The sequence below is a fragment of the Phaenicophaeus curvirostris genome, chromosome 2, assembly GCF_032191515.1.
Source record: "Phaenicophaeus curvirostris isolate KB17595 chromosome 2, BPBGC_Pcur_1.0, whole genome shotgun sequence".
In the NCBI taxonomy this organism is placed as follows: Eukaryota; Metazoa; Chordata; class Aves; order Cuculiformes; family Cuculidae; genus Phaenicophaeus; species Phaenicophaeus curvirostris.
This window is the reverse complement of record NC_091393.1, coordinates 36,647,857-36,673,716: the sequence shown is the minus strand read 5'-3', so window position 1 is coordinate 36,673,716 and position 25,860 is coordinate 36,647,857. Positions and strand designations below refer to the sequence as shown.

The window sequence follows — 25,860 nt, the reverse complement described above, 5'->3', positions numbered from 1 at the left end:
CAATTTTAGAGCAACAGACTGAGTGGATCAACATAATCTAGTAAAAAGTATGTGGAGAAAATAACAGGAATGCTATGACATAATTTAAAAGTTAGGGATTAGGGTAAAGAATACACACTAGCAAAAATGTAGATTCATGTCTGGTTAATTCATGAATGAAATATGCCAAATCATTGTATCCTCAATGTGACTTTACATACTGTACACATACATTTAAAATTAATCGCAGTTGCCAGAGAGATGCAAAACTTGTACCAAGACCCAGCTTTCTGGCAGCTGCAGAAGCAAGATTCTCAGGACTGCTCTTTTTTAAATTTTTCTTCTTATTAAACGTAACAGAAGAAAATACAACAGTTAAATTGAAATTTGGCTAAACCTTGTTTCCAGCAGCAAGTGCTTTGTTGTGCGCATGAAGTATACTAACAGCAAATGTCAGAAGTGATTCTTACTGCAATCCAATGTCCCCAAAATAGCAGAGGGCTTACCAAACGGAATACCCCAGACTGGACCAACAGTAAAGCCACAGTATGAAATGAAACAGGATGAAGAAGTCCAAGTGTAACTTAACCTGAAGTTAAACACAACTGAAAATCATATAGAACTAGTTGTCAGGAAATGCCCACCCTAGCAGCTTTCCAATACCAGCCTTCTCTTCCAGCTGTAGGTACAATCACAGTGAAGATGCAGGTGATTCTCCGCATTCTTTCACACATGCATCATTTGCTTAGCTCCATGTAGCTGAGTCAGAGCAGCCCCTCAGTTGGTCATTAACTTTTCTACCGAATAGTCATTACTGTGATCGCACAGGAGCTCAGCAGGTCTGCCCTAAACTATACTCTTCTGTCTAGGCTTTAGCCACAGGCTCTGCTTTAACACTGCAGCCAACTGCAGATCACACATGATGTTGAAGCAGTTTCTTCCACCTCTAACGGCTCTGGCTGTACACCACACTTCTGGAGCACATCCTCAGCATTGTTTCCAAGCCTTGTGCCTTCAGGTGTTGGTGCCATTGCTTTTAGGACTATTGCTAGAGAAACCCCTTTACACCACCCCAGTTGGGAAGCTTCAACTTTCTCTGCCAACACGTAACCCTGCAGCACCAAAGCAGCAGCCAGTGCCACTTCCTAGAGTTATTCTGCCCTCAGATCCAAGCACTCGCACAGGTTTCATCTCTTCAGCATCAATATATTACAATAGATGCCTAGGACCCAAGCCTGGTGGCTTTTAATGCTTATTCAAGTGGCTTGATACCAATATTAGTGCCAGCAGCTCCATTACCTCAGCATCACATCTGAGGTAAATACTGTGGAGAGAACAAGTAATTTCACAGGAAACCTGCAAAATGAGCTAAACCAGAAAAATATGAAGATGAATCTTCAGTTTTTTGGAGGTCAGTCTAGGAAACATCTTCAGTGGTAGGTTACTGCTGACTTGTCATAGCCAGTACAGATTAGACAGGATATCTCTGGATAGTGCAAGCTAGAATGTCTTCCTTTTCGAGAAGAGTTAGTCTGGCATTTTCAACAGCATCGGGTACCTAAAATAACTAGAAGTCACTATTATAATATCCCAAGAGGTTGTAGCGACTAATAAAACCTGTATTCAGACATAAACAATTTAAAAATTTTAGGCCTTCCACGCTAACACAGGTTTTCCCTACTTAGGTGACAGGGGTACCAGCAGAGTCAGAGCTTTGCAGGTCTGGTTAAGCTGCAGCTGCTATTCCTGTCAGACTGATCACATGGAATCGAGAAGTTTATTACAATGGGTGCATCTGCTTAGCATTCACATTGCTAGCCACTAGTTTCTGGTCTAGTTTACTATCCAGATTTGGCACAGATGCCTTTATCTTGAGATAAACTTCACCTTGAGCTCTTGAAATCAGGCTAAGCTGAAGTACCATAAATATATGCAAGAGCAGAAGCAGGAGCTGCCTGCTTCAGAGGGATACTTGAAATATTTAATGCTGAAGTAAAAACACATAGGTTAGAGGAAGACAGCAAGCCTCAAATTTGTGTTCATTTAGACAAACATTTTTAGCCTCAAGAACAGGACATTTCCATTTGGCTTCCTTTGACACTGCCTCATTCTGAACCACCACGTCAACAGTCCAGGTGCATCGCCTGTAAGGGTAAAGCAAACCTACAATAATTTAGGAAAAGAAACAAGTCTGTTTCAAAGTTAAACCATGTGGCACCAAAAACCACGAAGAGCATGGACAGAAGTGCTGCATCATCACTATGAACAATTTAAGCGAACTTTTATTGAAGCATTAAGTTGTGGTACAGATATTTTTAAATGATCAAAGTCTAACACCACTGAAATTATAAACACCATACTCCCCCCATCCTGATCACCCATGATAGTTCAATAATCCATTCAACAGCTTTCATTTTTACAGCCGAGGCTTATGCTTCTATTTGTAAAATGTGTATTTCAGTATTACTTGAAAAGGGTTCTTCAGTCTGCTCAAAGGACCAAACAAATGTCAGGTCAGTTGGGACAAGGTTTACAAAAAAACCACCGATATACTGATATTGGTCCTCAATATTACAAAAAGCTTTAGTGCCATTTACAGCATGTAATTGATAACATTGGTAAAGAACATCAAAATATGCTTAAAATAAAAAAATTCAAAATGTTCCAACCACTTGATTTCTAACCAAGCAGACTTTAGTTTAGAAGCACTGAAAAAGTGCTTCATTTATAAATAAAGGAACAAAAAAAAGTCATTGCGTCAAACCAGAAAGAGTCAAAACATTGCAAGGACAAGAGGGGAAAAAAATGTCTCCGTTTGGTGGTTAACATGCTGGTCTCACAGCTGTTAGAATACCAGTATTTGCAAACATAGCTGAAAGCTTGCCAGCTCTTTAAAGCCTGGATTTTAGTCAATACCCATTAAAGTGACTTTGAATTACACACTTATTCATGCTCCATGAATAGCACTCCACTTCCATCCAGGTGTCCCAGACAGTTCTTGTTCTATGCCTTCACTTAACACTCTCAAGTCAACATTAGAGGAACCACCTTAGTAGTTAGGAGGAAAAAACAGATGAAGTCACAACACTCAAATACAACATAAGTCACATGCACAACAATGTCACAGGACTGTCACAAGATAAAGGCATTAGCTTTGCTTGGAACAACATGAACAAATGAAGTGACACTGGACCAGATTAGAAGCACTCTTTACAGTTAGAAGTGGTAGGTCACAAGTTTTACTGAGAATAATCCAAACCAATCAACACACCCAGCCTGGCAAATTCCACTCTTTCACCAGATCTACCTGCCAGCACTCAAGAGCACCAGCTTCTTAGTCTGACATAACTGGTGATTAGGAAACAAAACATCTCGTGCCAATATGAACTTGCACTCTGCAAAGCTGTTGCACAACTATGCCAGAGCGCTTGCATCCTGACTCAGCTCTTCCCCTATCAAGAGGTTCTTGGACCATCTTCACATTCTGCTGTTGTGCAGCAGAGCGACAGCTCGGGGATGCAGACAGATAACGGAGCATTTAAGGTAAGATCAATATTAACCTGCATTAGTACCTAGACCCAGGTTTCTCAAGGTGAAAGACCAATGCATTAGCCCAGTGCTACAGCAGAGCTGAGCAAATTCTTATAAGCTTGAGTAGAGCATGAAAAGTTAGTCTGATTTAAAAATAAATCAACCACCACCTGTAGTAGCAAAACAATTGGTAACAGTTGTAAATTTTCCAAACATGAAAGTGTTAATCAGGAATCAAGTTTCATTAGAAATCATAAAAGTTTGCCAAAAACTGTTTTAGACTGAAATCACAACATAGATGAAAAAAGAGTGATAATTTAACAAGATAACCAACTCCAGTGAGTAGGTTGAGGCTAAAGTCTAATGAGGACGAAAGCCTTGTCTGTGGGGAATTTTTGGTGATACCTGGAGAAAAACTATATTGTGTGTAATTCTACCTGAATCATTTTTACAGATGTTGTAAAGTTTCATACAGTAAGATTTTTCTACATGCACTTTGATTTCACAGAAAGAGTGGCATAGAGTACCTAAACACAGAAGAGAGCATTCATGCAAGATATCTAACTCCTTGATATAATAATGCATACAATTCAAAATGGTTATACTATGATTACACCTAGAGCTTTCCACAACTACAAGGTGGTGGGAGTAGAAAGCATGGCCCCCTGAATCATTAACTAGAAAGCAACCACCACCTTCTATACGGTATTTCTTTTTGCGTTTTTTCTTCATTCTTAATCAACTGTGCTGTTGCTGGCGATTCTTCGTGAAACTTGTAAAAACAAAATTATAATCACTGAATTGGGCAATCTGGTGATCAAGACGTTTAAACCCTTCAATCTTCTGGGCAGAAGAAAACACTGTACGACATTTAGAGCTCTGAAAAAACAAAGTGAAATTTACTTTAAACTTGGCATTTAAAGATGGACTAGTTTACACAACATGTATTGTGTGGTTCTTGTCATCCTGCTACCACCATGCTTCAAACTCATGCCTGACAGTGCCACGGGAAGTTTTGAAACCAAGCAGCAGTTCTGCCCCCTACACCTGGCACTGCTTTTTTGTGAATCCCCGGCTGGCAGCATCGCCCTGAGCAGCGCTTTTGCAACTGACAGCTGCAGCCATATCCAGAAAAATGCCAAAGCAAGAAATTGTGCCTATACAGAACAGTACCAGAAGCCATTAGAACAGAGATTGGACTGCCTTATCTTAGTACTTCTCAGGTTTTCTGGAGACTGAGATTTAGTACATGCCAAAGTGACACTGGAGAGGATTTTTACTTCCCAAAGAAACCACTATCCAGAGGTAAACTGGAAAGTACTAACACCCCAGCAAAAAAAAAATTCTACCCTTGCTTTGTCTCTATAAACATTTCAGGAGCTGACAAGGTAACACAAGAATACTCACCTGATTAACGAAGAGGGTTGTCACAAATTTTCCTGGCTTGAAAACCTCTACAACTTTTCTAATCAGGTCATCATAAGAGGTCTGACTTATGTTTGTTTCAAAACTAACGTAAGAAAACTCTGGTTCTGGAGTGATGTGAATAGTCCAGTAAGTTCCCTGAAAAGAGATGTTATTAGTGCCAAATAATTACTAGTTATTTTAATACTAATGATCAATAAGTATAAACTTACATCTGATTTCATCCCGTTCATTGAATACCCACAAGGATTGAACATTGTAGCATCAATAACAGAACCTGGTATCAGGTCACGAATTCCACTCATCTGAAAAGTCAAAATTGCAACACTCCATTTTATTATGCATCCTTGTTTAAGTTTAACTCAAAAGCAGAATAAATACCAGTTTAGGGACAGAACACCAGAATCCTCCCAATAACAAGTCAGTTTGCTAATCTGTACCACTGTAGACGTAACACTTTCGCATCCCATCAGTTACTAAAGTGACTGACTGCCATCTTGCAGGCAAGTTATCAGACACTTTGCATCTTACAGAACCAATCTGCACATCTCCAAGATAAAGAAGCAGCTTAGAATTCTAATACAGAACTGCTTCAGCAAGTAAAATGAAAACTGGAGCTTCTGTTCAACCAGTATGCACAAAGCAAAGAATGTTTACATTTACTCTGGGGTGAGATGAAAGCAGGTTAATATTCAAGGATCACTTCCTCCAAGTTCAGGAGCAATGCATCCCAACAAAGAGACAGGCAAAAATGCCAGTAAGTCTGCAAGGACAGACAAAAAGCACCTGGACAAACTTGAACATAAGAAGGAAGCCTACACGGGGTGGAAGCAAGGGCAGGTCACCTGCGAGGAGTACAGAGGAACTGCCCATTGCAGCCATGGATTGGGTTAGGAAAGCCAAAGCCCCGATACAACTGAATCTAGCCAGGACATCAAGGGCAACAAGAAAAGCTTCTATAGGTATGTCAGTGATAGAAGGAAACTAGGGAGAATGTGGACGCTCTCCAAAAGGAAACTGGAGACCTGGTTACCCAGGGTATGGAGAAGGCCGAGGTAACAACTTTTTTTGCCTCAGTCTTCACCAGCAAGGACTCAAGCCACACCACCCAAGCTGCAGAAGGCAAAGGCACAGACTGGGAGAGTGGGGAACTGTCCAACGTAAGAGAGGACCAGGTCTGAGACCATTGAACAATCCCCAAGGCACTCAAGTCCCTGGAACCTGACAAGGTGCATCCGTACATCCCGAGGGAACTGGCAGATGAGGTTGCTAAGACACTATCCATCATATTTGAGAAGTCACAGCAGTCTGGTGAAGCTACTGCTGACTGGAAAAGGGGAAACACTCAGATTTCCCACACAGTCCTTGAGCTACAGCCAAATCTCAATAGCAAATTCAGTATGAGAATCAAAACCCAAGATGGAAAACCAGATTGAGTCAAATGTACTTGTCAGAGACACTTCGTGTCACAGGACTTTCCTATTTGAAAAAGGGGTGACGAAACCATCAAGACCTATTTAGACTTTAAACCCAGACATACCCCTACTATGCAAATGGCTTCATGATTTGATTTTTAATACCTAGATTCCCTGGGCATTCATGATCACCACTCTAAGTCTTATTCTTTGTAATCTCCATCCTTCAGTGGAAGTTACTCAATTGTGGCTTTATTCCCATCACCCAAAACACTACAAATTACTCCTTTTGAATAGGTTGAAGCAGGGACTTTGAAAATGTGAAGTTTATATTTCCAAAAGCATTCCAGGGTTAAATCCATTTTACCTCCAAGCCCCTAACACATTAACCTGACATTTTCTATGAGACCTTCCCTACCAAAAAATAAACCCTGTATTCAACTCTAAGTGAAGAATTTTGTTGACCAATTTCCACCATTCCCAAACATGCTTAGTTTTCAAGCAAACGTACACGAGTGACATCATTTGCAGTAACACCATCTTTCATGTAGAACTGGTCCATAACTACTGGGTCAAGCTCACTCATCAGAATTTCCAGTGTCTGATCAGGCTGATTGGATATCCGACTCTCTGGGAAATCCAGGGTGTACAGGTACCTACGTAAAATACAAATCATGGATGTAATAAATACTAGCAGCACCAAGGGAGGTTCTACTGTAAGCCCCAAAGACTTCAAAATCTGTATATACATACCAGCAATCAGAATTCATACGCCCCATGCAATAAGCTGCTCCATCTGAGAAGACAAAAATTCTCCAGTTAATGTACCACAGCTGATCCTTTACAAAAAGATTACCTTCATTTCACATTTAAAAGTAGCAGAAGTCTTTCCACTGATACAGTTGGCAACTGCATCGAAGACGCAGGCTTTTAACTTTGGGACTGTAAAGCCAATAAACAGAAAACCAAGCTCCCTCAGAAGGTGGTTTGGACACCCCGGTTCAGAGCCTACTAGCAGAAAATTCAGATTAGAGATGTAGGTACACACCAGACAGCCTGGTACTCTTAAGCGTTTACTTAATGAGTTTGATTAGCATTTGTTTTCAAGTAACTTATCTAACTATTACAACTGTTCTTTCAAAACCCCATTCCTGCCAGCAGTTAAAATTCAAGGTTATTCTTTTACATTTCAGATTTTATAAAATGTTTGAACTCAATCTTTAGTGCAGTCACTTCTCTAAGAAAGGCTCATCGTTTTCTGCAGTGTATTCATTATATTCAATTACTATTTTACCTCTCTAAAGGGCTTTAAGGATTAGTGAGATGTGAATTCTGCAGTCTGACTTACTACACTCCATTTGGAAGCCTGAGGATGACCTCAGTTAAGAAGGTGCCAAGTTTCAAGCTTAGAATGATTTAAATTTTGATCTTGGCAAGTTGGAGTCAGATATTCAGAAAATAAGTATTTATAGCTTTTGGTATTTTTTCAGCCCAAGCTTACACTGGCTGCAGAACCACAAGCGCTACTGAATGAATGGCCTGGCAGCCTGTACTTCTTGTACTGCTTGTCACTTCTCATTTCACATCAATGCTTTTCACAAGCTGTGCAGCTCTGCTGAAGTTTCATACACTTACTTGGGAAAATTTCATTAAGAAACTCTACTTCTTCCTGGAAATTCCTATGTGGGTATTCCTGGTGGGAAGGCTTCATGAAATTCTTTCGTGAATAAAAGAAACTCTGAAAAATAAAGATGCATCTTAGATATTGACTATATCCACACTCCTTGAATCTAAAAGCCTAGAGAAATGCAAGCATTTATTATGAAGTTTCCATTGTCAAAAACACTGCTACCTGAACTTGCTCTTCAGAGGAATTAAACTAGGAAAAAAAACTTATTTGCAAGCTACAGGAGACAGCTTACTTGCAAATCTGTTTCCCACAAGACACTGGTGACTTCAGCACTGACAACATGGGCATGGGAGTCTTTCAGACTTAAGTAATCTTAACTCAGCACAATAGCATTTGCAAGTTAGCATCCTTTATGAGGCAAATCAAAGTCTAACTACTAAAGCAGAGCAAACAATCTTACATTACAATCTCCCTGTGATGGGAAGCATACATAAATGGCAAAGGGAATGTTGGAATATTTAATAACACCAGTGAATTTGAAATATTATTAAAAAGCTTTTTTGTTCTAAGGACGATGCAGCAGGTCTGGCACCTTACCTGAATTGAGTCAAACCCACTGTACTCCCTAGCAAGCTCCAACAGGGGAACCAGTGCTTGCAGTAAGAGGGTGGTACCACACGTCTTCAAAATGAAACGTCTCTTGGAGACAAACATGCTACTCTCACTGTAAAAAAAAAAAGTGTTAATATACTAAATGCTCTATATAAATCAAGCCACGAGAGAATAGTTAGATCTTGGTTCTTAACCCCAACCAAACACATGAAATGAACAGTCAGCAGACAGCACAGAAACCTGTTTGGGAAATGGATCAAACCAATAGGTTTTAGCTAACATTTGAAAATGGTTATGATTTCCCAAAACAAATACCTGCTGCACAGCTACCACATTGCAGGGAAAGAGGTACTAAATACTTTATATATCCTCAATCTAGCTGAGAAACACAAACATGCTGTGAAGTGGGTACACAGAGACATGCAATTTAATTTCTTAACCCAGACACAGAACAGGGTCAAATGTAACCTGACTTTCTCAGCTGAAATAAAGTCTATGAGAAAGTCAAAAGCGTTCTTTTCTGAAAAGAAATTCTGAAAAAACAATTTCATGAATTGTCTGGCTGCATCTCCTGCAACAGCCGATTACTGGCAAGTGGTAAATCAGCATCAGTCCACAAGAACGGGAAGTCTCAATGAGAGTATAGGCACACCTATACATTATACCTTACACATGAGAAAAATTAACTATACCTAAACTGTAAGCCAGATACTTAACTACAGTCCCACTGAACTGGAGATTAGAATTGATTCTATCACTAGTACACTTAAACACATATAACAAGTATCTTCTCACCAAGTAACTGGGCAATGGGAATAAGTCTAGCTTAAAGAACTAACTCAGTTTGGGATGCCATTTAGGAGCTCAAAGTAAAGGTTATATTTCATTAAGGACAGTTGTAAGTAGTTACATTCTTTTCAGAATTTTAAATACATGAAGCTTGTAGAAACAAGACTGCAGCCCAGTTTCTTTGACTAGCTTGCTCTTAACACAACCTTGCCCTCAAGGCAGTCTTTCAGAGCACAAAAGCTTTAGTTTTTGTAATCTGAAGTAAAACAGAGAATGTCAATACGTTTGCAAAGTCCATGTAGAAAAAGCATGGAAGTATTTTGCAAGATGAAAAACACATGGCAGAGTGCTGTCCTTGTAACTGCTGCACCACACCAATTCCAGAATTTCAGGAAAGCTGCGTTTTTAAAGATGTCCTTAGCTCAGCTGCAGGAGTTGTTCACTTGATTGTATTATTGGAAGTTAAAGTCTATCTACTGATAAGAGTTTTTGCTGATCTAGAAGTGACATTTACATGCACTCTTCTGCTGAAGTAATCCTAAACCTCTTAACTGGGGAGATCTATTTATCCCTGGACAAAACTCAACAATCAGGTGCAGAAACACCACAATCCTGTCCTTAATCCTTTCAGTTCAAGAAAAAATAAGCACCGGTACCTACAGAGACATTTCTGATACTGAAGCATGACAGTATTTCTATTAGCAGACCCCTGAAAGCTGTAGTTGTGAACTGCAGGATCCAAGACTGGATTCTCAGCCAAGCAGATACTTTATGACAGCTTTAACTTTTAACTTCTTGCAGACAAACAGAATAAGCAGTGCATTACCTGAGTACATAAGCTTCCTGCTTGTCAGTTTTTGTCACACTTATGATCAAACAATGCACATTCTCCAGAAGCTTGTCCCACTCAATCCTGTTAAGAAATCAGAGCACAAAAAACAGGTTAAGCAAACTGAATCTTTCTGGAAACCTTGGTAAAAAGTATAGCCTAAACAAGACTATAATGACAGTAAGGAAGGCAAAGACTTTTTATATAGGAACTGTCTATCACAATACAGGAATATCAAATTCTTGGCTCCCAATGTCTAAGTGCTTCTCAGGATCTGCTGCAGGAAGACAAACCAGCAACCCTGACATTCTAACTAGGCAAGTTGGGATAACCTTAAGGTCTGCATCCCACATATCAAGATAAAATTCATTGTGATAACTTAAGATGATATGGCTTTAGGTTGAATTTCCATGTACTTCAATCACAGTAGTCAGGGGCAAATACTAGAGTAATAAACCAGCAAGTTAACATTAATGTCTTATTTATCAGCTTAGAGTCAAGTCAATTTCACTGAAAACCAGCCCTAAAACCTAATACACCTCAATGACCTAAATTCCTCTTTGATCAATCAGGATCATAGAAATCCTTCTATCTCTAGAAAATATAAAGGACTTGCAGCAAATAGTTTGGAATACTACACTAAAGACAATCGACTCTACTTTCACATAGCACAAGCTGAAGCTGCAGTGCTAGATTTCAGTAAAGTGGTAGAAGTTTCATATTTCCATTTTTTACTTCCATTATGCATGCTACAAGAAATATTATTAATAAAATTTAAGAAAGTCAAGTGCTCAAATTAAGCCCCAAGACTTTCAAGTACTCACAAGTGGCAGACTTGCAGAAAACTACTTTGGGTGTCACTTCAATCTTGTGTCTATACCACATTAATGGAATTCAATATAGTCATATTTGCTATAAAACAGACAGGAAGAGATAGAGCCTCTCAAAGCTGCAAAATTACAAGACTGCCCTACCTCTTCCATCCATCCCTTCCCAAGGGATACTCCAACTGCAGGCTTGCACTGGCTCTTGTGCTCAGACCAGCCATGAACCAATTTACTAACCCAGCATAAGATAAAGCTGCCTATTAGCAGAGTTAAAACAACTCTCAGCAGCTGGAAGGGCAAAAGAATTGCCATTTTTATCATTAAGCAAGCTCCTAGCCTGGTTCTGTAGTTGTGCTTCAGGACAGAGCATTAGACCGTTATATCTATCAGCAGAGTTCCTGCAGAAGTCACCAATCTTTCCCCTTAGGAAACTGGTCAGTGAGAGAAGCTGAAGTTTTAGGTATATATACAGCAGTATCTAAAAGATCTCTGGATGTTCTTTGCTTCTCTAAACATCCAGCAAATAAATGCCTTAATGCCTCCCAAAACTGAATTCTGTTAACTTTACTACCAGTCCTTGAGGTTCTTCACTTTTAAAGAGCATATTGCACTAAACCGCTATAGTTCCAGAGGAGTTGACCAGAAAAATATACTTAAGACCCACTCCATAGCTTCAGTCTAATCTAAAAGGAGGCTATTAAAACTAAGTTTAAGAATCCAGTGCATCTTAAAATCCCTCCTAATTAAGTGCACATCTGAACAAGCTTATATAGTTTTAGTTTATATCACTGGCTACTTAAAATCAAAGTGAGGTATTCCCTACCATCCCACTTAGTGAACCTCAGTGAAATACTCTTCTGCAACTATAGACATGATAGCACAGACCACTCAAATCTGCATGTAAAATAACCAGCTTGGCTTTAACCCTTGAAGCCCCACTCATTTATTTGGCTCTACACTTCTGTCATTGTCTGGGTTTAGCTCTGTTCTCAAGTATATAAGAAAATAGAAGTGTCGGCTCACCTTTGGAAAAAATGCTAAATGCGAAGAGTCAATCAGTTTATTACATCTGTTTTTAAAATGCTTATAGACAATCACGCTATTTTGCCAAGACAACAGCTGAAGGATTAAGTTTTCTCTAGAATTTACAGTATGCCTGCATGAATTTGCCAGCCTTAGTATCTACCCTCTACCATCCTACTATACTCTTGCAGTAAACTGACCTAGGTAATGTGTTAATTTGGTTTGGTATGGTGGAATTAACTGTTCAAATCACTCTAGTGCCACCAGTGATATTTCATCTGACATTAAAGAAACACCCAGTGTCTGACACAGCATTTATGAAAGCTGAAGCAGAGTTCCTTTACACTGCCTGGTGTTGAGCTGCAGTAACCCCATTTGTATGTTACTACAAAAATTATTTTGTACTTGTCTGAGCATTAATGGATATGTTACTATCTTGGGCTTTGCAAGAACACACGTCTCAGCCTTCACAAGCTTCTTACCTGGCCAGAGAAGTCAAAATCTTAGCTCTACATAGACAAGTGAGAATTTTAAGTAAGTATCTTTAAATAACTATCACTGTACTGCAGTACCAGACATTTCAGGAAAATGGCTCATCTAACTTTCAATCAGGAATTAATAGAGGAAAGTGTAAAAATTTTGGTGCTCAAGTAGTCCAGCAACAAATGATCAGCACAGACTGCTAATAATACAGTGTGCACATTAAGTCTAAAGCCTGCCATGCAAATAAGTCCCTAATTATGCTTATTAGTGCTACAGCTGCTATTTAGGTACTATGGCCAAAACCTACAGTTGCACAAGACCTCTGCATATTAAAACTTTGCTCAATTCTTGACTATTCCACAACAAAACCCAAAGCTAGGCATACGCTAAATGTTCATGCCTTCAGCCTTTAGAGGAATAAAGGCTAAGTTAATAATTTGATCTGACTAGAGTAGCATTAAGGAAGAAAGCCTGGAAGCTGAGGAACAAGATGTCAGTCCAGATTCAGAAGTACCAATAAAATAAACAAAGAGCTGCAGCACCCAGAATTAGACCTGGCCATATTAGGGAGAAGTTTTGCAGAGGTTCTGGCCTGTACCTACATGCATTTTAAAGTTAAGCACAGAAAACTACAGAAAGACCACTAACATCCTGGATCTGATCTCAATGTAATCTATTTAAACAAGGTGACCTTAGTATTTGACATTTTCCATTGTTTAAAGCAGAGCTAATGAAGAACATCTGGGAATGCTTTGTACCAAGAAGACTGAGTTCACTAGAAGTCCAACTCACATTTCTTCCTTCTCTTTAAACTGCATAACTATTTGCTTGACTAGTAACACTTAAAATGCCCACCCCCACTTAAAAGTGAAGAAAAAAATCACCTTAAAAATAGTAATTCAATAGTTATCAGCATACATATTGCAGATAATTACATTTTTTTGTCAATTAAAAATTCTCAAAGTTAGTAACTAAAATACTTGAGAACATTACTTCTCATTTCATAACTGAGTGACCTTTTAACTGGGAAGCAAACCTTCCTACAGAAAAAGGGGAACCAAAGAAATTAAATGCTATCATGGGCTTCCGCTCTTCAAAATATCCTTTTCAATGGTGAGTATGTGGACTGCATTACTATTTCCTAAATTTCCCATAGCTAGACATCAGGACAATCCCAAACACTCTGGAATCTGCTTTCCCATACTCAAGTATGATGCATAAGAACCACTGGCAGCTACTTAATATCTGTAGCAGAACTATACCTATTGCAATTCCAAACTGAAAATGCATTTGAGACCAACTCCTCAGTAATATGTAGGCCTATTTTACCCACCTCATTCTAAAACCAAAAGATCCTGTTTCTGAAATTTCAATTAACTGCCACCTACTGAAAGTTAAAATAGTTTCTCCATTAAACAAGCACCATGCATCTTAAATAGCTGCACATGCTCAGGGAATACCAAATGAAAACAGAAAACATCTACTGTGAAAAATGATCCATGCTTGAATAGTACTTTTTCTATACTCTGGTAGCAGAACATGAAAAAAAAAATCATGCTTAGCAATCTACCATGTCCATGTTGCAACATTTAGAGCCTTATCAGTGCAGACTTGTTACCAGAGCACAAATAATTTCCATTCAAACTGCCACCCAGGTATGCCAGTCAAACAACCTCAGAAATACTGAGAAGTATTTCAATTTATTTTTAGGAAGTATGTGTGAGTGTGTAATGAAATCAATAGCCAAACGTACCACTCAAGTTTCAAACCATGTTTGCCCCTTTATTTCATATTTCTGGGAGATAAGTTATGAATCAAGATTCCCTTGCCAGATTATACCATGTTTTGAACTGCTAGTTATTGGCCTGTTCTGAGCCTTTACCTTCGGGGTAAACCAGGCTCTTATCACAGGAGTCAAGCATATCAGGCAGTAGCACAAAACTGCTGTTTCAAGCCAACTGGGAAGGGGATAACAGCAATTTAAAGAGATAAAGAACTACATCATGAATTTGTTCCTATCAGTAAATAACAGCCTCCATAGGCATGCCATCCAACCACCCCAGTAACAATACCTTGCTAACGCTGCCCAGACAGTGCCCAGAGTAAAAGTTGTTTTGCAGTAGGGCAAGAATTCTTCAGCAATAAATCCTATGACATTCTTAAAGCCAGATTAAGCTACATACATAGTCTTGAATACCTCTTTAGAACAACTCTGTAGCAATTAAACTAATAAGCATTTTAATCTTGTGCTTAATGGTAAGACTTGGTTTTAAAATCAAGCATTTAACCATAGAGCAACTTTTTATTCCCTCACCTGTTACCTATTATTTTTAGGATCCAATAGGTACATCAGCTCCCTCATTAGCAGGCAAATTCCTGTCAATACACCATGATCCAGAACAGCCAAACTTAATGTCTTGTCTAAACTGCCTATGCACAGGAGCTGTAGCCCAGCTGCAAGGAAGCTGGTTAAACATCAGCTTCAGCAGAGTTGCAACATTAGTTTTAAGCTTCCTGAAACAAGTGCAGACTAACTACACAAAAACCACAAGCTTTTTAAAGCACCTCCTAGCAGTCAGTTTATTTCTCTACCAACAGCTGCATGTGAGTTATATCCTATTAAAATTATAACTTCAGTTTATAAATTGCTGTTGAAGATTGATTATCTTGAGCTGCATTCACCCACTGAGTTTAGACACAAGGCACTAGCAACGCGATAATATTGCCTCAGTATCTGTGGAGCACACAAACCCCCACGCCCTCTGCATGGTCTGAACAGAGATATATGGAAAGACTGTCTGCATCTAGCTTATTTTAAGCTCTCCAGGGACATGCATTTGATCCCCAATTAAAAAAGGCACCTGAAGTGAAAGTTATATCCACATCAGAAGTGATTTCAAGCAGTACTCCTCACAAAATACTTCTTACATAGAAGGCCCTGAGCCAGCTACTAAAGAGAATGACACCAAGACACTCAGCAATGGCACAAAGATGGCCACAGACCATGCTTTAAAGGGTGCATGTTGCTCCTGTTGCAGACCTTTTGTTGTGGTTACAGCAGTGTACATGGAACAATGACTTCACCCTTTACATCCAGAGATATATGACTGGTATTCCCAAGTCTCTCATATCAAAGGACAAGTCATAAACGACACCGAAGATGTTTAAGGAAGTATTACTCCCAACAGGCACGTGAGGGCTTCAACAAGACTTAGAGGCAACATTCAGGGCATGTCTGAATGTAACTTCCTCCAGACAGAACATGTGCTGTAAGGCAGCGGTTATCTGCCATAAACCTCAAATCTTCCTGTTCTCCCAGATGAGCAAATAGATATTAGGGAACCCCTCTTGGGAGTATAGTTTACATCAATTGTGATGAAGGGAAGACTAAATTCTTACACAGAGTTCTCCAGTTTATCTTCTGCCTCCATGTAAAAAAGCTCAGCAAGTACACAGTAACAGAAGCCCTTATCCTGGCACAACCTTGCCTACCATGCCTTCTTCCCAGTCTCCCTGCAAAGCAGCTCTACACTGTTTCGTTCCAAAGCACTGCATGAATAGCAGCAGAAGTGCACTTGCAGCCCAGCCCCCTTGCACCTTCACTGGCTGCACTGCAGCAGTGAGTTGACCCAGGCTATAGGGTGCAGTACAAAGCAAGTATGCACAGGATTCTTATCAGACACTTGACTTGATTGGTGCTTAGCAGTTTTCATGTACCAAGTATGAGTCGTTCACTGTCATTCCATGCTGCTAATTACTCCACTGTCTCTTCTCCAGTTTCTTGTGTCCACATAATATAGACAAATATGAAGAACATTAAAGGTCCACAAACAAGCCCAATTTCAGAGTATTCTCAAGGGTTGAATACTTGAGACACGGACTCTTAATACCTGCTTCATTAAGCTGTAAAACTTCTGTACATTCAAGATCATGACAACCCCTGAGATGGCAAATGCATAGTTGCACATCATCTGAAGGAGTAAACAGCTTATTTTACTGTGGGGACAGCAAAGGCACTATTCTGTCACCACAGAAATCCACAGTTTGCAGCATGCTCACCATGTTTTCAGCAACATTTCCTTTTTTATACATAGTTTGGGGCTATTTTTAAAAAAATGCTTTACAAAGCATAGCAAGAACACACATTGATGTTAAAACATATTATTTAAAGACCACAAAACCAAAACTTCATTCAGCTTTTGAATATGGTAGGGTAGGCATCTTCAGATGCTTGCCACTATTTCGACCACAAGACCTTTTTTGCAGAACTGATTAGCAAATGAACACCCACCCCCAAATCTTAACAGCAAAGTAAAACCTGTGTTCAATACCTAGTTTAGTTGAGACCTTTACCAAATACAATAAAACAGGAAGCGTAGATCATATCTGAAATACTTCACATCTATCCAAGTGCTTCTCTAGAAAGCAGACTTGCCCATAGGAAGAAAAAAATGTGAAAGTGTTCTCAATTGCATCAGATCTTGAACTTTTTTTCAATGGTGACAGCTAGCAAAGACTTCAAAATATCTAATCCCTACAAGCACATGACAAATTCTAGCTTTGAACATTAGCTGAGTCATTCAGTAGATGAATGGCTCACATTTCACTACTAAGCAGGTATTGCAATACAAAAGGAGCTTGACTGGTTTGCAGCTTCAGTCTAACTTAGCTGTTCTACAGTTTCAGCTTTGATTTTGTTCTGTTCTGCATACACCACCTTATTCAACTGCCTTTGTAGAATTACCATAGCATAATATATTGTATTTGGAATTTTTACATTTGCATGTATCAACTATCAGTTGTTCCCACCAACTGATAGATGCAAACAATTCCAACAAATTTCTAAAAGAGGAAAGTTAAAACTTCATTTCATGGCAGCAACACTATCACTGATAACTACTCCCGGACAGAGGTTAACAGAAATTCAGACATGTCACAGCCTCCCACCAAAAAAAGCACACAGCTTCAATTAACATCTTGCATTAAGAGCCAATTAACACAAAGGTCTTCAAAGCTTGCTCACAGCTCTGAAACTGTGTTAAAGACCACATGGTCAACAGTTAACAGTTTGTACCTACTCTATTAAAACTTTACAGCCATATCTAAACCATACAAAGGAATGGTCACACTATCTGCCTCGCAATTACATTAAGTGCTCTTGAGCAGCTTTAAAAATTAATTTTATACTTTTGTAACTACAAGACTGAGCTGACGAACAGAACACTAGAAAGCAAGGACATGTGAAGAAGGAAAGCATTTGCAGAATATCACTTATGAACTAGATCTGTATATTCCAACACCAGCATATGAATGTGAAGTCAAATGGGTACTTCTGGAATCTTTCAGATTTAAAGTAAAAAACAACAGGAACCCTAAAATGCCTACATAACTCAGATCATCTGTATTTCAGCTAGGATTTGCGACAGTCTTCCAGAATTGCCTGGGCATGAACTATAGAAGTTGCTGCCTTGCAGTATCTGCCACTGTGCTAAATCTCAGAACCGTATAACTGCATCTGATGATTCCCATGTTACACACATGATTCAAAAAGGTCTGAACAGCTTCACGAGTCAGAGTTACACGAGCAAACTCCCTCATGACACCAACAGGTCAGAGCTAAACGCATATTCTGCACTGCTTATGTCATGGCAGAGAGGAAGCTCCCACAACCCACGAGCTAGCGGTGTGGGTATGCACACGCACGCACAACACAGGCTATTAATTATTTCAGGAGAGACAGTTATCTGCCCACTGGCAATTCAGATCTTTGGATAGCTAACTCTACCAATACACACACAGAGGGAATTCGTCGAGAAATACCAAAACAAAAGGAAAGGAGAAACAGCATGCGCTCAGGGCGCCTTCGAATGGAGAGGCCACCACCATTAACGCATTCCAAACGCTGGATACACCGTGACAAGCTTTCCGCCAAGATCAAAGAGCACCGGGTAACAGCGACGCAAAACAAGGAGAACCGAATACACTAAGAACACCGCATCCTTGAACCTGAAAAATCGAGTTTACCACACCGACAGCAAACACCTGACAGAAGTAAAGCCCACAGAGCAAACACACAGGGTAAAGACAAGCCTGCTTTTTCAACTCCGCCCGCCGAGGACACCTACACACCAAGCACGCCAGCGGATTGTTCTGGGCGCCTCAAGCTCGCCGCTCCCATCCCCTGACCCCTCAGGGAACGCGCCCCAGGTCCCCTCGTGCCCGTCCCGGTGCTCCCCTCCCCCCACAAGGCGGCGCGGGCGCCGGCACGTGCGCGGCGGGAGCCGGGCCCTTCCCGCCCCTCGGGCCGCGCTCATTGGCCTCGCGCGCCGCACCGGGAGCGCGGCCAGGCGGCTCACGTGGAAACCGCGGCTCCAGACACGCTTCGGGAGGAGCTGGGGGGGCGGGGGGGGGAACCCCCGCTCCCGATCGCGCCACAGGGACACACGGGAAGGGGACGGCGGGCACCGCCTCCCCGGCAGCGCGGGAGCCACCGATCCCACCCCCCCACACCCTTCCCCCCCCGCCGCTTTCTCCGAACGGGCAGGGATTTTCCGAGCCTTCCCTACCCCCGCGCCGCCGGGGCTGTCACCGAGGGATGGGGACCGGCTTCTCGCGAGCCACCCCGCGCCGACACCGCCCACACCGGCCATTCCCCGCGCCGGGAAGGGCAGCGCCCCCACCGCGGCCCTCCCACCCCCATCAAGCCCCCTCGCACGTTACATGGCAGCGACCCCATCACCTTCCTCCCCCCACAAAACCAAGAACCCCCCGCCACCACCCATTAAGGGCAGCGTCCACTATACCACTGCCCCCCCCCCAGTAGGGCAGCACGCCCCTCTACCGCCCCCCCACCGATTACGGGCAGCGACCCCACCGCCTCTCCCCCATTCGAATCCCCCTCCAACATCCATGTCCCCCCCTTAAGCCATTAAGGGCGGCGCACCCCATTCACGTCCACCTCACAGCCCATTAAAGGTAGCGCCCCCCCCTCCCCAGTCCCCCTTCCCTGCCTATTACGGGCAGCGCCCCCCTCATCCAAGCCCCTCCTCCCTTAAACCATTAGGGGCAGCGCACCCCATTCAAGTCCCCCCCACTGCCCATTACAGCCAGTGCCCTCCTATCCAAGCCCCCCCATTGCCTATTAAAGGCAGCCCCCCATCGCCCCTCACCCCATCCAAGCCCCCCCAGCAACCCTCTCCCCATCCAAGTCCCCCCATTGCCTATTAAAGGCAGCCCCCCAACGCCCTCCACCCCATCCAAGCCCCCCCACTGCCTATTAAAGGCAGCCCCCCATCGCCCTCCACCCCATCCAAGCCCCCCCACTGCCTATTAAAGGGAGACCACATAGCCCCCCACTCCATCCAAACCCCCCATTGCCTATTAAAGGCAGTCAGTCCCCCAACGCCCCCATCCCATCTAAGGCCCCCCCACTGCCTATTGGAGGCAGCCCCCCAGCAACCCCCTCCCCATCTAAGCCCCTCCGTTGCCTATCAAAGGCAGACCCCATGGCCTCCCCCCTCCATCCAAGCCCCCCCCCCGGCCCGGACCTGGGGATGGTGCGGAGGTCCCCGGAGCCCTTGTTCTGATGCGGCTCCTGCTGCGCGGGCTGCTGCCGGGCGAACCACACCTCCAACAGCTTCTCGGTCCCTTCGAAGAAGTGTGCACCGTTCTCCTTCATGGTGAGACAACTCGGCAACCAACAACCACAGAAATTAAACGGCAACCAAACTGCCGCCCCCGGCCGCCCGCTGCCGCCGCCGGGTCCCGCTCCCTCCGGGCGGGTTTCACCGTCTAGGTTGGTTGTTTGTTTCTTTTTTTTTTTTGTTATTTTTTGTATTTTACTTTTAGTAATATTAATTTAGAAAAAAAATAAGAAAAAAATTTTTTTTTTCTTTTTTTTTTTTAAACTAGCGATCCCCCGCCCCCGTTTGCGTGCGGCGTGAGCGTGGGTTACAGTCCGAGCGGGGGTGCGGGCGGGCGATGCGGTTCGGTTCCTTGTAGTCCGTGTGTTCCCCTGTTACAGAGAAGAGCGTAGGGCGAGCGCTAGCTAATGTCGCCGGCCATACTGTGCAACCGGGCTGGCGGCGCGCACGCAGCGCCTTTATCCCCGGCCGGCAGCCACTCAGGGCGCGCCGCGCCGCCATTGGCCTGCGCCCGCCCGGGCCCGCCCCCCGGCGCCTCCCATTGGCCCGCGCCCGCCGAGGCGCATGCCGGGCGCGCGGGCCCCGCCCGCCGAGGCCCCGCCCCGCCCCTCCCGCGGGCAGCGCGCGCGGCGGCGCGGCGGGGTTGGGGTTAGGGGGGGGGCAGTGACGGGGGAGCGGGGCCCAGAGAGCAAGGAGAAGCCGCCTGTGCCCGCCTGGGGCTGCCCGAGCGTGTCCAGGTCTGGAATCCCCGACTTAAGAAGGACATGGGGCTGTTGGAGCGGGCCCAGAGGGTGATCCGAGGGCTGGAGCGCCTCCCGCACGAGGACAGGCTGGGAGAGCTGGGGTTGTTCAAGCGTGGAGAAGAGAAGGCTCCGACGAGACCTTATAGTGACCTTCCAGTACCTGAAGGGGCTGCAGGAAAGCTGGGGAGGGGCTTTTACAAGGGCATGGAGTGATAGATCAAGAAGGAAGGGCTTTGTATTGGAAAGGGGAAGATTTAGATTAGACATTAGGAAGAAATTCTTCACTGTGAGGGCGGTGAGGCACTGGTTGCCCAGGGAAGCTGTGGCTGCCCCATCCCTGGAGGTGTTCCAAGGCCAGGCTGGATGGAGCTCTGAGCAGCCTGCTCAGTGGGAGGTGTCCCTGCCCATGGCAGGGGGCTAGAACTGCATGATCTTTAAGGTCCCTTTCAACCCAAACTGTTCTATGATACTTTACTCCGTCTGCACCTAGCGCTTCTTCCCCTCTGTGCTCTCCCAACGTGTATTACCAGCTAGTAAAGAGGAGGCTTAGCAGCCTTCAAAGCGCACTCCCCTCTTCCCTTCGAGGAGCTGTGCATGTGTGAGTGCAAAGTGACAAGTTTTTTGTGCCCGTCTGGGTGTGCATGTGGCAGCCGTGTGCGCCCCACCTGAGGGAAAGCCCCTGCTGGGAGAAATGGGTGCATCTGCTCATATAAAAAAAAATATATATATATGGATTTTGAACAAATTGTTGCAAACTAAACAGCTTTCTGGTTGTTCGAAACATTTCTTCATCAATATTATAATACCTTATAGTACAGTATTATCAATACTTCATACAACAAGGAAACCGTCACTACTGAACAAACGAAGAACAGAAAATACTCTCTGCCCCAAAGAGCTTACAATATAAAGCATGGGACAAGCAGCAGCAGATGGCTGAGGAGGGATGAATGAGTCCCTACTAGGAGACAGTGAGATAGTATCAGGCAACATAATAGGCGGTGGGCTCTGTCCACCAGCGAGGAGTGACTCATTGAGCCAGTGAGTCATTCCCAAGGCAGCTGGATGTGAATCATTCCCTAAGTGGCTAGTTGCTGTTGTATGCACCCTTAACAGAGCCTTGTAGCTGGCAGAGAAACGTGTTCTCCAGTGCTGTGGTTGCACTGGGGTTTTGTTAACTTAGTGTAAGTTGTTGCTGCCATAAAAAGCAGGTCTTCGGTCCTCAACTGTTTATTTCTTCCTGCGTTCTGCCTCCTTTATGCCACTACAAGCACTTCATGGCTTGTATGTGGTGGACTGCATCGGGTTTAATGTGAGCTACTTCATTTTAATCATGGTTAATAGTTTTTAATTGTGATCAGCTTTAACATGCATCAGTTGCCCAGGCCATTTCACGTCCCAGCTACATAAACACTGGTGTTGGTATAAATAAATTAAATAAATTTCTTGTTGGCATACACAAGAAATTATGGCTGGGGAGTGCAGGATCACTCATATCAATAGCCACAATTCATTATATTGGCTTGAAGTGCTTGAGAAACTACAGCTGAGGATTTGTGGACTCTGCCTAGTCATGTTCCCTAATTGATTTTAATACTAGCCACCTCATCCTTGTTTCTGGGTGCATAATACAAGCTCCTAGTCCTGTCTCATGTTAGTTTAACATTAGTCCCGGTTTTTCAGTCAGGTACTCAGTCCTGCTTTGTGATTGCAAGCAATCTCTGTGACATTGGTCCAGCCAGATGTGTCTTTTACTTGTCTTGGATCCTATCTTATATGGACTCTCTGATTTCCTCGTCTTTGACTGTAGTGTGGTCTCACCCCATGTCTCGGATCACTTGCATACAAACTCCAGCATCTCCAGAAGTCTGACTGTGCTGTTGTCCATCCCCTTCAACTAGTGCTTTCTCTGCCTTTTCCAATTCAGAACTTCCATCTCTTCTCATCTGCTACCATACACTACTCTGAGTGGGTCTAACCCACTAGCTGTGACTCTTGTTTCTTGGGTGTAAGGCACATCCATAAGAATATTCTTAGGATTCTGCAGAGGTGCACAAGATTAAAAAATATTAAGTCGATTCTTTTTCATTTCTAGGAAGCTGGTGTGCAGTACTTGTTTGGAAGATTAACCAGGGACAATACAGCCCGGTTTCACCAGCTGACATGAAGAGGGAAATGATCTCAATGCTGAGCAAGATGAAACAGTGAAAGAATTTGAAAACAAAGACAAGTACTCTGTCTGAAGTGATAGAAAAGTAGCAGGGTGACGTAGTATATTTAAAGCCAGAGAGTATGGGTATGAACACCTAAAGAGAGGTTTATATTAATGCTGAAGGCTGCAGGCCTTTCTTCATGAGAGACTGGATTGGTGAAAGATACATGTGAAACAGGTGAAAGAGAGAAAGGAGGGAAACAGTGAAAGCTCTTTTTTGAACTGGACTGACAACATGACTGACATGAACAAAGTATTGTCTGAGCGACAGGCTGAGGTTTCAGGAAGGACAGAAAGAGATTGTTGTGGATTAGAGGGAGGTTCTGTGAGTCATCATTGGAAAGATGGTCGCTGAATTCATGTTTACAACTGAGATTACCCAGAGATAGGGAGCAGAATAGGAGCTGAAGGACTAGTAGGTTTGAAAATGCCCATTCAAAGGGGTTGAACTAATTTAACTAGAGCCGTTTTTAAATTTGTCAACATTTGAATCTGGAGGAAGGAAGGCTTGGGAATACAGAAAGGCTCAGATATCATCATATGATATGATGATATCGTCATGTGTGAGACACAGGGCCGAAAATTGTTTATCATCTGGTTCCTTTGTAGTAATCTGCTGTTGCAACAGGCTGTAACTGGCCAGGTACATTACCCTGTGCACAGGAGGAAACTGTACGTAGGAAAAAACTGTTGTAACTGCCTCAACTCCGTTTTGAGTTTCTTTTGTGTTAGGTGTGTAACCAAGCCCGACAGTCAGAGCAGTTCAGAGTTCCTGTGTGCCAAAACAGAGGTTGGGGGCCGTCAGAAACAGGATGTGAGGCTGTATGGTGCCAAAGCTGCTCCCCGTTTTCATTGCTAAAACAGCTATGGAACATTGGGCTTGCAGAGTTATCATGAAGCAATTTTTGCTTTTACCCGTATTCTTGAATAGGGCAGGCTCGGTGTCAACAAATACTCAAGTCCAGAAAGAATGATGAGAAAATATCTAAGTTTTACTGTACAGAAGAGGCAATGATGAATTCTGTATTCTTATCTAATCTCTTTACACTTTCCCAGTAGCACAAAGGGACTGTAGAGTTCTTGAAACTTCTCCCTAGAGAATACTCCTTATGTAGACGTTTCCTCACTTTGAACAGCTATTTTGAGCTGCTCCAGTGATCCATAGGGGGCTGTGGCAGCAAAGTAATTTAAAGCTGCCAACTTACATGAGAGGCATTGCCAAGAAAAATGAAGATTCTAATATGGAATAAAGCCACCTTTAGCAGCCCTCTACCCAATGGGCAGCAAAGAGTCGCGCTTACTCTTTGTGAAGGAGAACATTTATTGTTAATATTTATGTAAAGGTTATGTTTTGCTAATTCTGTGCATCCCTGGTATGTGATGGTGAGAAGCGAAAACTGCAGTGTGCTGTGAGGACGAGCACTTTTGCTGTCTTCCTCAGTTGTTTTGATGGTTGCTACAAAAAGAACAGAGAAGCCAGTCACTAGAGAGCCACTGTAGGCACAGAGAATACATGGCTTTCAAGGCTTCCCCCCCCTTTTAAAAACAAAAATGCTAATATTGCCAACCTGGCCCTGCTACCCCATTCATGTTCTGATTTACTTGTCCCGCTTCTCAGACTTCTGCTTACGGTGAGGACAGCAAACACAGCCAACTTCACACTTGAAAGAGCCAGAAGTCACGGAACAGAGTTTCTCAGCAAATCTGGGCTGCTCTTTGGCATGATCGAAATTCTAAATTGTGTCATTATAATAACAACCAGCAACGATCTTTCAGTAACTCAAGCTATTTTTAGCTCAAAAATAGTGATTGCAAGCGCCTCATATGGTTATTTCCTACCGACTAAAGAAATTTATTGTCTACAACCAGCAAATAACCTTCAAATTAAGTGAGGAAAGTAAATACAAAGAATTATCCTGTGAAATCCTTTTCAGGATGCTATTATGGTTTCCTCTACAGTTGGTTCAGATTCAACTGATAAGTGTAAGTGTAGCACTGCCATGCAGTTTATTTCCTGACAAATGACAATTGCTGACAAAAAAATTAAAAGAGGAAGTTTTGACAAGTGAGTCTAGTAAAATTCTGCATAAGTTAAATCGTAATAGTAGAAGTAGCATACATTTAATACTCGGACAGTGTATTTTATGTCTTATTAAAAGCATGAAATTACTGAGGCTTCTCAAAGTTTAACTTACATATTCGAAAGCAAATATTTGGCAAATAGAACAGTCACTCAATTACATTTGGAAAAGATGGATGAAATAAAGAGGCTAGGAATTTCAGTTTGGGCCTAAATTTTCATTGCTAGTAGTTTATGTGTGTTCTGCAGGCCCGGATGTCACGGTGATGGGCTATAAAAACACCACTGCTGGTATTAGCCGCCTTTTTGGTGATAGGTGTGAAATTTGGTCCTCTCTGTTCACCTGGCGGTAGACCCACAAGCTCACCTGCCAGTTCCTTTCAGGAGTGGGGTGGAGAAGATGCGATGTCTTGAACAGGCTGCAATCATTTTCTTGAGTTCTGCTCCACCTTTGTTCTGAACAATGCTTTTCCACACACTTCTGCCATTATCTACACTGTTTGCTTCCATGATCAGTCATTGTGCATGTTAAAAAACAAGGCAAGGTATTCGTTTCAGATCAATAGTGAAGTGCAATTTATCTTTTGCCAAGATTATCTTCCATCTGTCTCCATTTCATAGCACTACAGTCCTTTCTTT

General features: G+C 42.7%; 1 protein-coding gene across 1 annotated transcript; it reads right to left on the bottom strand.

Moving 5' to 3' along the window:
* Nucleotides 1-2,243: 2,243 nt before the first annotated feature.
* On the bottom strand, nt 2,244-20,606 carry AMD1 (adenosylmethionine decarboxylase 1). The gene is made up of 9 exons (XM_069851707.1): nt 20,091-20,606; nt 10,208-10,294; nt 8,578-8,704; nt 7,986-8,088; nt 7,104-7,146; nt 6,862-7,006; nt 5,148-5,240; nt 4,918-5,073; nt 2,244-4,389 (listed from the first exon to the last, which is right to left on the bottom strand). The coding sequence occupies exons 1-9, from the start codon at nt 20,219-20,221 to the stop codon at nt 4,249-4,251; spliced, it is 1,026 nt and encodes a 341-aa protein (XP_069707808.1). The 5' UTR covers nt 20,222-20,606; the 3' UTR covers nt 2,244-4,248.
* Nucleotides 20,607-25,860: the final 5,254 nt, after the last annotated feature.